The 16,064-nt window shown below is 38.8% G+C and overlaps 1 protein-coding gene across 4 annotated transcripts in view; it reads left to right on the top strand.

Annotated features, from left to right (window-relative positions):
• kcnab2a (potassium voltage-gated channel subfamily A regulatory beta subunit 2a) overlaps positions 1–16,064 on the top strand; it is a 285,811-nt gene that overhangs the window by 119,058 nt on the left and 150,689 nt on the right. The window contains exon 1 of one of the 4 annotated variants that reach the window (XM_078557931.1): positions 6,015–6,232. The exons of the other annotated variants lie outside the window; for them this stretch is intronic. Coding sequence (XP_078414057.1) covers positions 6,015–6,232 — 218 coding nt within the window. Of the gene's footprint in view, positions 1–6,014; positions 6,233–16,064 lie in introns of those variants that run through there. 4 annotated transcript variants of the gene reach the window in all.

Genomic DNA, 16,064 nt, shown 5'->3' with positions numbered 1-16,064 from the left:
TTGGATGGATGTTGGCGCAAGTAAGACTTTATCTCTAATAGTTAGGTAATCTCATTTCATACTCATTGTAGTACAACTACAGTTAATGCAAAGTTCAATTTTTAAACTTAAATATATCTGATTTTTTGTGAATTTTAAAATTCAAAACTTGATTTTCTTTATTTCATGAATTATTTAGAAGATTTTCAGACACTGAGGTGTCACCAGTGCCGCTGTAATGCAGATATTACAACCCAGGAGGCATTGTAAATAGTTGAGGTATTGATACATTTAATAAGGCTCCATGCTTTAAATTTTTGAGCTCATGCTGCTATCATAGACTGCAGCATTGTATTAAAGGAAATCATAATAGCACTCCAATTAGTGAAGAAGCAGTAAGGGGTCTTTACATCAGAATAATCTTAAATAACCTCTGCTGAAATCACATTTCTAGGAGATTGAACCAATTGGTCCATTTATCTTGGGATTTAACACAGTTTTTAGCCAATCATTATTGTCCAGTTACAAAAATATATGTATGCTGCAAAAATTGATGAAAAATCTGCACAGGTTTCTAAGCTAATACTTCATTAAAGGTAGCAGTGGCTTCATGCCTTTATGCAGTAAGCAATACTTCATCTGCTACAGTAAGCTTTTAGTGGAAGAGAATGCCCTAAATAATTTAACCACTATTTGCCAAGATGCAAGTTCACTGATAAGAGCAAATGGGATGCATCGGAAAACCACTTAGTCCAGTGGAGGGGGATGGATTTGGTACTTACTAATTTCTTTTGACTGACGGTAGAACACCCCCCAGTATCAAAGTGCTGTAGTAGTGTCTTGCAGATCTTGAAAACGCTCACGTTTTTAACCAGGCAGCTAGCAATTAGGTGAGTTTTTCTTTCATTATTTAGAAGAATAATGAATATAGACAATAGTGATGCTGTGAATTATCTTCCTGAATGGGTAGTATGCAGATAAATGTTAGTTTTATTACTTGTTAATGTTGCTAGCTTTTATCTGACACCTTAAATCGTTTATGAAGAATATTGATTTTGTAACTAGAATCACCAGACATGAAGGGAGAAGAGTTTACATAGTATTTGTGCTAAAAATAAAATTTAAATTTGGAGTATGAGATTTGCTGTAAAAGTTTGAATTATTAGAAATAAAAGCAGCTACTGGAAAACATTGCTTTATTGATGGGTATGATTTAGCACTTGTGTATTTTAATTAAATGCATTTTTATTTTAACAGCTTAATTTTAATGCCCTTTAAAATTAACTCTATTAGAGTAATAAGGAAAGCTGCACAATAGAACTTTAATTGAAGCTGCAATATAAAATCTCTTTCCACTTTGCACAACGTTGACAATTGGGTCTGGCCTTCTGAGTTGTGCCTTTTCAAGAAGTATTGTAATAACAAGAATTCAACTCAACCAAAGTGAAGAAGCATTCTCATAATTTGGTTAAAATTGTTTTGCTATATGCATGTTGCAGAATATTTTGCTTTGCTTTACTGCTTATTTCGTGATTGCCACAGCAAAGAGTTACATATCAAAGAAGGTTTTTTTTGGACGGAAAGCAGTAACATGCAGACAAAGATTTGGTAATTTATATTTATGTGTGAGATTGTCCCTTGCCCCACCCAACTTGGTCAAAAACAATGGCCAATTATTTCAATACAAATTGAACCAATTATAGAGCTTTAGACTGTGGTTAAAGTATCCAGATGTCCAAAATGTTGAGTTAATTGAGTGGTCTTTGTCAGTATCCTTCATGTGACAACTATATAGTGCCTACTTTCGCACTGGAATGCTGATTTTTACCATTGTTATGCTATTTCTATGTTAGATTTGATGGGATCTGCCTATTTTATATAGCTGACTGCTGTTTTGAATCCAGCCAGAAATCTTTTTTTTTGTGTGCCAGGGAAGAGATAGGGGCTTAGCTCTGTTAAATCTGCTCAACAGAGATTTGGTTGCCCGTCAGTGTATCATTATTAGCTTATAACTTGAGTTTGTGCAAAGCATATAAGGGAACTGAGGCACTATCACAAATAGAATTCATCAAAGGACTTTTACAGATCACGTTCAGATTTGATCTAGTTCTTGGTAGGTGAAGCCATCAATCATGCTTTAACATAGATTAAATGTTATTTGCATCTTAAAAATGAGACTTGGAACTTTGAAACTGTGGTTGTTCTATATATATTTCTCATACTTAAAAGCAATGTTTTTATGCCAGTTTTTTTTTCCCAGTCCACATAATATTTTCCCTATCCATCCTAACTTCTCCAGATTCTGATATTGCTCCACTTATCCTATGGACTGGATTTAGCCAGTTCTTTTAATGCATGAATCCAGGAACTTTGCCAGCTTTTTATGTAGGAAAGGTCATCTCTTCTCCCCTTTCTCCCTCCATCTAACCCACCATCAGCAGCTCAAATTTGATTTGTCAATTATGCTGGTATAATTAATCATGTGCTTGTTTTAATGTGGTGTGTTTCATATTAAAGCAATTGCACTCCGCTTTCCTGTTTGTAATTGTCATTGTAAGTTCTTTCCCCTTCTTTCCTTGATTGTTTGCTTCCTTGGGATGCTTTCCAATATGACACCAAAGTGACCATTTGGCATGTTTGTCCTACCCCAACTCCTGATTACAATCTAGTAATGCCTACTATAAAGTCCACATGTTTGGGCACAATGCATGGATGGAATTGGGCTTGGCCATAAAGCCTTTCACAGTTGAAAAGCCTCTGACTTTTGCTGTCGGCTTATATTTGGGTAACGCATTGAAGGGCTGCTTGCCCTTATTGAACTTTAGTCTAGCATGAGTCAGTAACTTTAGAAGTGGAGACAAAATTGGAGGGGATAAGAATCACTGAAATAGTGGGCTTGAGAGATTCAGTCTGCTTAAAATAAAATTATTTTTAGCTGTAAAATGGTTGAGCAGATCCAGTTTTGTTTGTATAATCTGTTCCCTGTTTTACTACATTCCTTCTGGGAATGCACGGATATGGTTGCATTACTTTGGGTCACTTGAATTGGAATCAGAATTAATTTGGCCTCATTCTGTGAGCACTTTGCTTCTGACCTGTGGTTCAGTTCGAAATACATTGAATTTTAAAACAGCTTTAAATTCCTGTTAGCTGAAACTGGAACAAATCTGAATGCACAGATATTGTGTGGTAAATAAGACCTATGCTTTTTTAAAAAATTTTTTAAAGAAAATACTTAATTCAGGTCATGGCCAGGACCCCTCCAAATTGCCAACTTTAAAGATCAGTGTTAGAAATTACAGCAGCTCTATTCAGATATTTTTCACAAATATGTTGTTCACTGCTGCGCAAAACTCTTTTGCAGGAATTACCTAACAGGCTAGTTATTTTTATTAATGATTTTGGGGCTTCTTATTTTAAAATAAACGGAAGGTCTGCTACCTCAACAAAAGTGTAAATGGAAGAAAATATTAATTGATTACCTGGATTATAATTTGTTAAATACAGTATACTTTTATAGCATTCCCTTTGGAAACTAGCGGTGGAGAAGTAAGGCTTTTACTGTTTTTTTTATTAATTAAGAAGCCATAGACAATGCATATTATGTTAGGATTAAAAAAAAAATTAGAACTGAACTAGTTAGGGAAATGGGTAGCTGAGTTACACAGATCAAGAAAATCCCAGGTTTGGTCCCTGTCCTGTGCTGATGTAATTCAGCCTGGGTGATGATAGAAACACTATATTTGATCTCGGGAGAAAATCAGCTGCAGTTGCTGCTTCTAGTCTAGTGTCTAGTCATTCTAGTGATTTATCTAGTGATTCCCACTTCTATTGAGAACAAGATTGGACTTGGCTCTGATGCCTCTTAAGTTAAAATAGTTTGCCTAATCTCCTAGGCTGCCTGAGCAAAATACTGAAAGGCGCCATGAAACGTAACACAGGAAGAATTAGTGTGTTCAGAGAGAAAGGTGTGAGTGGGGTTAGGAAAGTAGCAGAAAAAGAAGAAAGTGCCTCAGAGAGGCTGGAAAGAAGTTTGGTGAAACTTTCTTTTCCGGATGGAATGGCTTGGCCAAAATTCTAAACGTTTGAATCATTAGAAGAGTTGGTATCTTGGAGAAGTAGGTGATTTATTTTTAACCAAGGACACTTGCTGGGTTATGACTTAAAAAATAATTCATTATAAATGCTAAAATATTTAATTAATTGACACAAGGCCGTATTTTGTTAACAACAGTGCACAATTAAATAAAGTCTTCCTGTTTCACACTTTACAGTCATAAGCTGCTTTTACATTGGGTTCAGTGGTTTATGCGTGCCACTGCCTCCTGGTTTCGCTAAAAACAGTAGTCACATCTGTGGAAAATCCAGCAAATGTACTTTTGAGGGCTGCATAATTTTTGTACATGTGTTGAGAACCGGCAGCACTAGCATGCACTAAACTGAGTGTAAAAGCAACTTGTTTCAGCATCCGCCTGACCTGTGAACAAGCTAGCCAATAGTCAGTGGCCACTGACATCCTTTTCGGTTATGAATGCCAATCAAAAAAACATCAATTATTGTGCATCTTATCGAGTGATGGTCTATGCTAAGTTAGGATATCAGCCAGGGTGCAGGTGTGGACAACAGCAATGTGCTTCAGTGAGATCCCCGAATTAGGGAGTATGAAACTAGTCACAGTTCCTGCCCCTGATTACTGCCTAATAACTCCTGCTAGAAAATGCTTGCATTTAGGTGAAAACAGTATAAAATTCAGACCTGATTCTTCTCCCTCTCTGTTGATGCTTGTTATCCAGGTCATAACATGGGCGAGTTATCAGAGATCTGAGGGTGCCTTTTGAATGGTACCCATACATGCAGAGCCTTCTGGAGAGGCGGGGTGAAAATGGTCACACATATGATTTCTTCAACTAAAGAGAAATGTGTGGTGCCTGAACTTCAAACAGTATATGAAATGCGATTCATCTTTTTCTAAGAAAATATTGTACTTTTGTCATGACTAAAATGCATTTGACAAGATGTAGCAATTATGATCCAATGCCATTTTAGCATAGAGCAAGCAAAAGTGGATGATTGTACATCGATATTCCCCACGCCCAGCCATATTGTTGGAGTGAGTTTCCTAATGGAAGCTGGCTGAAAGTTTTCCCAATGGAGATAAAATTGGAAGGTAAACCATCCAATATTGCTCTTATGCACTTCCCTGTGATCAGTTCGAACAGTATAGATTGCAGATCTGGCTATCTGTCTACTCTCTTGCTGGGCGATGTTACATGACTCAAGATGGGAAAAATTGCATAAGAATCTCTACAATTATTGTAATTTTTCAGATGATTAATATTTATATTTCACTTCTGTGCTTCACCACCTGCTGCAGAAATTTCAGCTTGTAACCAAAGCTCAGATTCTCTTTAGAATCTACAAGTTTTGCTCTCAACATGTTTGCTAACTTACTGTCAATCCTATTTTGATTCCAGGAAACACCACATTCTGCTGTTATTCCAGCTGTGCAACTGTGAATTATCATATGTGATGTCACAAAAGCCATATGCAGTGATTCAGTTAGCATGTAACTGCTTCAGATTCTGTAGAAAGAATTAAGTAGTGATGCTTTTCCCAGTAGCTGCTTTTATTTAATTTTAAAGGTAAAGATCCTTCAATTTGATAACATGAGGATATAAATGTGATTCGTAAAATATATGAAAGTTATGTTGTACATCTTATGAAATTAACTTGTTTTTTCTCTACTATTTTGAGCGAAGCTTTGGTGACAATGCGATCCAGTTACAGAATGTTAGATTGCTTATTTGTTGGCATCCAGAATAGTGTAGCTCGTGAACATGAAAGTGATACTATTTTTAGATAGTAGGGCCTAAAGTATTTCGTCCGATTAGTTAATGTCATTTATCACCTCTTAACATGTTCACCACTCCTGGATCTAACATTAATGAGAGTAGGGCCCAGCAAGTATAAATCGGGTCTTTTCATCCAAAAATGTGCAACCTGAAAATCTGCAGATTCCCAAGATAGTTGAGAAAATGTTGTCCATGTCATACACTGAAAACTTGAAGGAGCGAATAACTAGATACCATTCAGATCAGGGTCTGAATCAGGTGCGGCACACTGATACAATTGAGATGCAGAAGCTCCGAGAAGTCAGAGCCTTGGTCCAGACGAAGAAGATGGAAGAATTTCTCATAATGCACTGCCTGTCACTGGAGAATTGTACTGCCTATCAGACAGGCATGAAGTATAGGTAAGGGAAATGTTCTTTCATTCACTGTGATTGATTGCTGACAATTGAAATATTTCTGATGTTTCCTGTAACATATCCTGCAAATAAAATGTTGGGGTGTTTGCAAAATAATAATTCGGAAAGTTGATTTGTAGAATAAGTTACAAGGGATAGTTGTAAAAATTGGATACTGTAAGTAGATTCAAGAAGCAAGCATATGATGCTGGTAGCGAAATAAGTGTTGAGGGATATTATGAGAAGGTGGATGGGTTGACAACCATCAAAGAGAGGTGGATTTGTTAGGGCTAATGTCATTTCCTGTTCCTAAAAATATTTTGTAGTCTTTATGCAAAAGTTGGGCAAGCCAGCTACTGTTGTAAACCACTTTACTTTTACTGGGAAATCTCTTCACTGAATCGGTGGGCACTGCAGGAAGGAGGCCATTTTTGAATGGTGTTCTGCATAGACCTGACATTAGTAGGATTATAGAGTCATAGTGGTCTACAGCACTGAAAAAGGCCCTACGGCCCATCGAGCCTGCACCAGTCAAACAAGTACCTAATTATTCTAATCCCATTTTCCAGCACTAGGCCCATAACCTTGTATGCCATGGCATCGCAAGTGCACATCCAAATACTTCTTAAATTGGGTTTCTGCCTCTGTCACCCTTTCAGGCAGTGAATTCCAGATTCCCACCACCCTCTGGGTGAAAAAATTCTTCCTCACATCCCCTCTAAACCTCCTGCCCCTTACCTTAAATCTATGCCCCCTGGTTATTGATCCCCCCACCAAGGGGAAAAGTTCCTTCCTGTCTACCCTATCTATGCCCTTCATAATTTTATACACCTCAATCATGTCCCCCCTCAATCTCCTCTGCTCCAGAGAAAATAACCCCAGTCTATCCAATCTCTCCTCATAACTAAAACTCTCCAGCCCAGGCAACATCCTGGTAAATCTCCTCTGCACTCTCTCTAGTGCAATCACATCCTTCGTATAATGCGGAATCCAGAACTACTCGCAATACTTTAGCTGTGGCCTAACCAGCATTTTATACTGTTCCAACATAACCTCCCTGCTCTCATATTCTATGCCTCGGCTAATAAAGGCAAGTATCCCATAAGCCTTCTTAACCACCTTATCTACCTGTCCCGCTACCTTAAGGGACCACATATTAGAGTCTACATCTTTACTGAACAAGGATAGGCCATTCAGCCCCTTGAGTTTGTTCCACCATTCAATAAAATCATGGCTGATCTGTATCTTAAGCCCCAGCTACCCCACTTGTTTTCCTAGCCCTTAATATCCTTGCTTAATGAAAGTCTTTCAGTCTTAGTTTTGAAATTTTCACTTGACCACTAGCCTCAATGGCTTTTTGGGAGAGTTGATTCCCAATTTTTGCTACTGTCTGTGAGAAGCAATGCTTTCTAACATTGAACAGCCTAGTTCTAATTTTAGAGTTTGCTGTCTTGTTCTGAACACCTCCTGCCAGACAAAATAGTTTCTTTCTATCAGCCCTATTAATCCTTTAATCATCTTAAACACTTTGAATAGATCACCCCTTAATTTTTTTTTTGTTTTGAAAAATATACTTTATTGATAAAATATCTGGAAGAACATTACAAAACATATCTAAATCGCCATCACAAAAAGTGCAATCAGATTCAGCTTTTACACATGGATCATGAGATGCTTTGATACAATCAATGAATATTACAGTCATTCAATATGGTCATTACAGACAATCAGTGCAATGGCATTGGAGTTATTAACGTACATCATGTTGATCTCTGAGGTGCTTCAATATAATTATAATACAATTAATAGATCACCCCTTAATATTCTATCTTGAGGATAATACAAGCCTAGTTTATGCAACCTGTCCTCATAATCCTTTTAGCCCTGGTATCATTCAACCACATCTCAGTAACAAACACATCTATGCAAAAGGCTGGAAATTTCCACACAAGCTACCAAAAGATTGTATCTATGAGTGAACTGTTGAGACAGAATTTTAATGTGTTCTAATTTGTGTTTTGAAACTTCTGAATCATTGGTGTAACTTCACAAGAGTGAATTACTACTTGGCATTTAATAGGAAATCAGTATTTATGAAGCAGGAGGAGGAGTGCTGATGTCAGACAAGCAAATCGGGGGGGATGGCGTCAATCAGGAACAAAATAGTATGAATTGCTCTCTAGAAGTTATACGTCAACCAGGGAACACAGAGTTACTATTCCTTCATGGCACTAAGAAGTTGTTCTTCAAACATGGCTGAATTTTGAAGGGTTCTCAGTTAATAGCAAAATTCAACCAGTTCTAGTCTGAAAAGAGAAACTCTAATTGTCACTGAGGAATCATTGCAAGGGCACTTACTAATGGATCATTTAATGGGTATTTAATAACATATTGTGGAAAGTGTTGTTTGTAGAATGCAACTGGGTCAGGTTTGAAAACGTATTTTGATGTGTTAAATCATCTTTCTGTAGTCTGCATTGAGGACTTCTCTGCTCCACAGAATGGAGATTGCTGTTTACCAATCATAGAAAATGTGACAAACTTCTACATCATTGAAAGGCTTTGTGGGATTACCATTTTTGCAAAACTGCTATCAAGCAAAAGTAAAGTAGTACGGATGTTGGAAATCTGAAATAAATACAGAATGCTGAAGATATTTAAGTCTGGCAGCATCTGTGGAGAGAGAGAGAAACGGAGTTAACGGCCCAGTGGCCCTTTGCCATAAAATTTAACTCCATTTCTCTGTCCACAGACCTGCTGAGTATTTCTGGCATTTTCTGTTTTATTCCATTAAATAATTATCTTTCTGCATTTGGTAGGAAATCTCTAATTCTAGTGATATGGATAATGCACAAGGCCCCAAGAGATGACAAAACCCATGCTTGCAAATTCTTCAGTGTTTTTTTTGTATCAATTAGAGATTATATTCTGTGATCTGTGCCAGCAAGGATCAGCAAATTCTCTTGCAGGCAAAGAAGTTGGCATTTTGAACAAAAGAAAACACACACAACCAAATATCCAGTCCTGGTCTGCCCTTAATAAAGCCAAAGTAGATTTCGAGGTCTAGCCACTTCCTTGATTGAAGTTTTTTTTAAGGTTTTAAATGTTTTCACCTGTATACAGGTGGAACCTGTATATCCAAGCGTCTTACACTTTGCATCATACCCCACAGTATTAGGCACCAGGTCCACACTGATATTAAGGGAAACAATTCACTAATGCCAGGAACAAATTGTTCAAATACATGTGTTATTCATTCCACAATCGATGCTTGGATCATGGTACAGAAATCTTGGCCAGAATCTCCCGTTCAGTGTGCGGGGACCGGCCCTGCACACCGACACGAAAAATGATGCGTGATGACACTGGGCGTGCGTCCCAATGTCATCACACATCATTCCAATCTTCAGTTGGGTGGGCACGCACTGGAGTCGGCTGCGCGCCTGCTGAACTGTCAAAGGCCTGTTAAGGCCATTAATAACTCAATTAAGCTGATTGTCTGGGCTCCCCGTCCGACCTTAAGGTTGGCAGGCAGGCGAAGAGCTCAGGCAACCTTCGCATTTCTCATGAAACCTCATCCACAGGTGGATGAGGTTTCATGAAGGGTTTATAAATTAAATAAAAATTTTTGTTAAACATGTCCCAGCTCATGTGACACTGCTTCCTCCCCCCCATCCACACAGGTAGCGCTGAGTGCTTCCTGGTACGTGTCATGCTGGGCCTTAATTGGCCCGCCCACACAAAATGGCAGCGCGGAGTCGATTGCGGGTGGCGATCGGCTCCGCGCCTGCTCCCGAACCGCCCGCCTGATGGAGAGAAAATTCTCCCCCTTGAATCAGCTGTAAGCTGTTGGCGATTTTTGCTTTCATTGTCATCAGCTAAATCTTTTATCTCTGGCTTTATGCGTAAGATGCATAAAGGAACTTACGGGGACCACATGTATTGTTCTTATAAGATGCAGAATGTAAACATTGTCTTTTTTTTGTTTTAAAACTGCTCTGAAGAAACTACTTTGGCTCAGTGAGTTTATCAAATAGCTAAGCCATTCAGATCAGGTTGGTCCCAAGTTCAGTCCTTCAGCTTTGCTGAGTTAGTTGAGGTGCAGATAAGAGAGTTTAGCCTCAGCATGTTACAGTTAAGGTTCGCATGGTCATGGTTCCCATTCCAAAAACCTATTTAGTGACCCTTGCTGGAAGGATATGTATAATTGTCAGGCAAGATTGAGCTCAGGAATGATTCTCCCATTGTTGAAGAGTTTGGCAGCACTTGCTGTTTTACCACACGCATGAATAATCACCACTTGGAAGTCAATAGTCCCCAAAAAGGAGTCAACATTTTTGGCGTTGGTGGGAGGTGGGTGGGGGGCGAAATGCAGGTTGGTCCAAAGGGACAGATATTGCATTTGGATTATATGCAGTACCTGAGATGTGATTATATACCTTAATGCAAAGACGCAAGGTTTGGTGATCTATCATGCATCTGCTTTAGCTGTTATTTTTCCATTTGTTGTCTTTGGTTCAGGCTTTTGAAAGCTTTTCTACCCCTAATCCTCATGTAATACTGCTGTGATTTTTTTTGTTCTCCTAATTGTTGGAATCTTTGAATAAACAGCTTTCTACAAATATTTTTGAACATTATAAGTTCCAAATTCCAAACAGGCCCTTGATTTGTAAGTCATTGCCCATTGATACATCCATCTCATGCACTTTTAAAATACTAACTATACAATTAAATCCTATATAATCCTCTTAGCAGTAATTGTGTACTTGTCAACAACTATTTAAATTATTTGACTGACTCAGAAAATCTTGGGTTACTGAAATCCATTTTCTAGTATCTTTTCATTGAAGTGAACTTTGCAGATTTTTAAATTAAGAATCTGTACATTTACAAAAAATTGTGGATAAGTGAATTCTTTGTAGATTGACAAATTTGTTATGATTTGTTTGCTCTGATTATAAAGAACTTTTTAAAGTTTTGCACTCCAACCTTTTGTCGATTCTACCACATATTAAATTCAGAAAAATTTGGTTTTAATAAAGTCCATCCTTTTAAGAATGGATCTTACTACAGTTTCTTATACTACTAATGTTACATGACTTAAGGAGTCATACCATTGTATTATCTGATCGCTTGTTCGTTGGATGTTGTAACTTAAGGTAATGCATATAGGTTGTTACAACAGCTGATAGTCAGATTACTACATTTATTGATGAGAGGAGTTAGGTTTCTTAATGTTGTCAGCAACTTTGTCATAGTAGCCAGTGGATGGTATTAATGTATCCTTGTTTAACACATTTTCTCAGTTGCACAAAGCACACAAAGTGTTTGGGTGACTTTACCCAACTGAGTTAGCAATAAGGTATAACCTGAATTGGCTGAATGTAGCAGAATTTTTTGTTACTGTAACTGACTATTTAATTTTCATGCTCAAGTTGATAGCTTTACAAGTTTAAAGAAACAGCTTCCCTGATACTCAGTGAGGCAAATTTCATAACTATATTGCTGCTCCAGCTGAGGTCACTGTTGTGGCATATATGGGAGAGTGAGCCTGCATGGCTTAGCTACTGACGGGATAAACTTTGAGCTTTTGAAAAGACCTATTTTGTCTGACTAATTGAATCCAAAGTTAAGTTTCAGGCATTTGTATTCTGTCAACATCAGCCACTAGCCTTTTAATATTAATTTAAAAATGTAGATGATCAGGCTGTCAATATTGACAACCATTTCCCACTATCTCCACTTCCCTATTTATTAACAGATTCTGGAGCAGTAAGTCCTTTGCAAATTTGGCTGAAATTCAAGCATCACCAAAGAATCCGAACCTTTTACAGTTACTGTGGCTTGTGTTTCACGACCATTCTGGTATTTTTTTGTCTGAAACTTAGAAAGCGACCTTGCAGGCTGTTGGATAATGTTGGATGTTTTTGTGAAATAGCAAATAATTGATTGGAATAGATTCCTCTACTCTATGGCCCACAAAGCCCACTTAAGGGCCTCAAGTGGTATTGGGATGGGAAGGCCATCCATAAGCCTTCCTGCCCCGGACTTGATCGGGGCAAAGGTGGGAAGGTGGCGGGATCCCCACCCGCCAGACTAAATGTCCCCACCTCCAGCCTCGCCTCTGGGAAGGTCATTAAGTTCCACCCTATTTGCCAGCAATGTTGCTATCAGGTTTACAAAAAGAAACACAGATTGATGATGTGCGACATGATATGATTTTGTCGTCTTTGATAAACCTTGGGGTAGGTATTTTGTTTGTACAATGTTTTTGTGTGTTTTTTCATCTTTTGCTTTATTATGCCATTTTCAGACATACTTGCTGTTACTGAAGTGAGGCCATGCTACAGTGGTGCATTGAAACATTTTGCGACTTTTATGGATGTGCTTTGTCTGTCACTTGTATGCGAGTTTTTTTGAACACATTGAAAAATATAGCTGATGGTATTGTATGACTCTGCATTATGTACTGTGACACTGTTCCTGTTGTTATGAAGTTACTGACTGTCCATCAGTCTGGGGGCCTTCCATTTTCTCAGCAAAGAAACATACCATCACCAAAGATATATTTAATTTCATTTGGAGGGTATTTCTAATCTTTTTTTTGGGATTTGTGTGTCGCTGGACAGGCCAGCATTTATTGCCCATTTCTAATTGCCTTTGAGAAGGTGGTGGTGTGCTGCCTCCTTGAACCGCTATTGTCCGCTGTGGTGTAGCTATATGCACAGAGCTGTCGGGGAACGAATTCCAGGATTTTGACCCAGTGATAGTGAATTAATGGTGATATAGTTCCAAGTCAAGATGGTGTGTGACTTGGAGGGAAACTTGAAGGTGGTGATGTTCCCATGCATCTGCTACCCTTGTCCTTCTAGTTGTTAGAAGTCGAATTCGGAAGGGGCTCCCCGCCCTCTTATTTTTCCTTCTTTGGTTGCTACACATCAATTGTGTCAGAGAGGTTGGGTGATTAACCTATCCCAAGACCTCTGCCAGTGTCACTCTGAACCAGCTACAGGGAACTGTGTGAAAGCAGCCTGGCAATAAGATCACTGTGTGGCTTTCCCACCCTTCTTTAATGTGGTCTTCTGGTCTCTACATAAACTTACCATTGTGACGTACTGACACAATGTGAGATTCAGCCATTTAAAAGCAGTTAACTGTGCTCAGACTGTGAATACCTGTGAGCCACTCAGCAGTTTGCAGTCGTGGTGGTGGCTGTCCCTCGATTCAAGGATGACATTTATTCAAGGTTGTGAGTTTCTGCCATGATTATTCAAGTGACTGAATAGGCTGATTCTAGACTCACAGATCTTTGGGCACATGGGGCAGGTTGTCCCTCGAGGCAGTGGGACCTGGAGAGCAGGTTTGCTTCTCTTTCTTCTCTGCCGTTGCCCTGCCTTGTCAGTAAGACGTTGTGACTCAAAGCGTGATGCAGCTTGATAGACAAGTTGTTGCCATTTTGAACGATTAGTTGTAAGCTGCTCCAGTCGTTAATGTCAATGCTGCCGTGCTTCAAGACATGGTTCAGAGTGTCTATGAAGCATTTTATTTTTCCTAGCTGGAACGCTGGCCATGTAAAAGTTGAGAAACAGGACCTGCCGGGGGAGACACTTTTCGGCCATTCAGACACCATGTCAGTCCATCGAAGTGATTTTGATTAATCAGTTTGAAGTATAGTAACTGCAGTCACTTAGAGTTTGCTGTTTTCAAGTTAAGTGTTGGATAGCAGCTAGCATTGCACAAGCTCATTTTTGTTTACCCTAGTATGGCGAGAAGAACCTATGTCATGGGGTCTAGTTATGATGTTATAAAAATGGACACAATGAGCCTTGAAATGGTTGTCAAGAGCCACCTGACTTTACAACTGCAATGTTGTAAAACTTCCGGAAGGCTCAGAGTGGATTACAAGTAGACATACCCAGACATGAAAAAACATTTGAAAAACAATTAGTGTTCCACAAGTGTAAATAAAATCCATTGACCTCATGGCCTTTCATCAAACACAAATGACTAATAAGGATCTGTGGAGGAATCATGCGGACTCGAGGCATTGTCTCTGTCTCTTTCTCTCCACGGATGCTGTTGGACCTGCTGAGCTTTTCCAGCATTTTTTGTTTTCGTTTCAGATTTCCAGTATCCGCAGTATTTTGCCTTTATTTGACTAATAAGGACTTTAGGTGTGAAGGTGTGAACAACCTTGGCCCTTTGAATACTGCATGTGGTAAGGAGACTTCATATTGATAAATAGGATTACCATTTGCCTTATATGGAAAGTGACTCAGCATTCTTGTACAGGCCGCATGATAACATTGGCCATCTTGGCTTGCCTGCCAAGAATAATACAAATAGGCAGCAAGCTGCCTAGAGACATAATCATCTTGAAGAACCATCTTGAAACAGCTTCAGCCCAAGGATTGACAGATAAAGGCATCTAAAAACAGCTACTGTCTGCTGTAAAGTAACCAGGCAGCTAAAAGTGCCACGCCTGCAGAACAGAATGAACCTTCTCTTCTCCTGTAAATCTGGCTCCATCTACTAAGCTCATCTGTTAAAGTAACCTCCGGCAATTTGACAATGGAAGCCATCGCAGCTGCTGTGACAACTCTACAACCTCAAGACCTTCATTTGAGGGCCTTGTGATCCTCAACTTCAAACCTCGATTTCAAAGCATATCAGGCCTGAACTTGATTCACTTTTATAGGTATCATTTTATCTTCATTTGTAACGCATTGTGTGTATGTGTTCAAAACTTTTTTTTTCTTAAGTAACTTCCAGAGCAATAGTATGAAATAAACTAACCTTTTCCTTTTAAGTAAAAAGACTTCGCTACTGGGTTACTTTAAATTGAATTACTTGCTTCAATACACACTCGCATACAAATACATTGTTTACAGGCGAATTTGGGGAAACACCTTGAAAGGCATCTGTGACGCAAAGTATTAAAAGCATCTTTCAAACTAAATGTTCCTGTTTGAATTGCATTACATCTCCAAATATGTTTCAAGTGCTACTGAGCTTCATTGTTGTTGACATACACACAGTAATGAGTTTATGTTGCCTTTAACAATGTGTACTGAACTTGCTTGCATGTTAGATGCATGATAGAAGGCACATTGCTATAATTTTAAAGGAATATTTTAATGTTAAACCTGTATTCATATGCTGTATATGCAGGGAATTCAGAAGAAATAAAAACAAAAAACTACTGTGGATGCTGGAAATCCAAAACAAAACAGAATTACCTGGAAAAACTCAGCAGGTCTGGCAGCATCGGCGGAGAAGAAAAGAGTTGACGTTTCGAGTCCTCATGACCCTTCAGCAGAACTGAGTCAAGAACTGAGTCTTAAACCAGCTTATATTTCACCCCTCTCCTAACTTGACTCAGTTCTGCTGAAGGGTCATGAGGACTCGAAACGTCAACTCTTTTCTTCTCCGCCGATGCTGCCAGACCTGCTGAGTTTTTCCAGGTAATTCTGAATTCAGAAGAAACTTCTTTAACCAAGAAGTGGTGAGAATGTGGAACTTATAGGCAATGATTGAAGTGAAATAACATAGATGCATTTAAGGGGAGGCTAAACAAGCAGATGAGGGAGAAGGGAATAGAAGGTTACACTTATAAATTTAGATGAGGAAAGATGGGAAGGAAGCTCAAGTGGAGCATAAATGGTAGCATGGACTGTTTCTATGCCATATATCCTTTTTTTTCACGGGATGTGGGTGTCATGTTGAAGCTGCTCTCATCCAAGCATGTAAAGTATTCAATCACACTCCTGACTTGTGTGTTGTAGATGGTGGGCGGACTCTGGGGAGTCAGGAGGTGAGTTACGCTCTATCACGCCCC

This window comes from Cetorhinus maximus, chromosome 15 (genome assembly GCF_964194155.1).
Source record: "Cetorhinus maximus chromosome 15, sCetMax3.hap1.1, whole genome shotgun sequence".
Lineage (NCBI taxonomy): Eukaryota > Metazoa > Chordata > Chondrichthyes > Lamniformes > Cetorhinidae > Cetorhinus > Cetorhinus maximus.
Note: the sequence above shows the minus strand (reverse complement) of the source record. Positions and strands in the feature narration are given on the sequence as shown.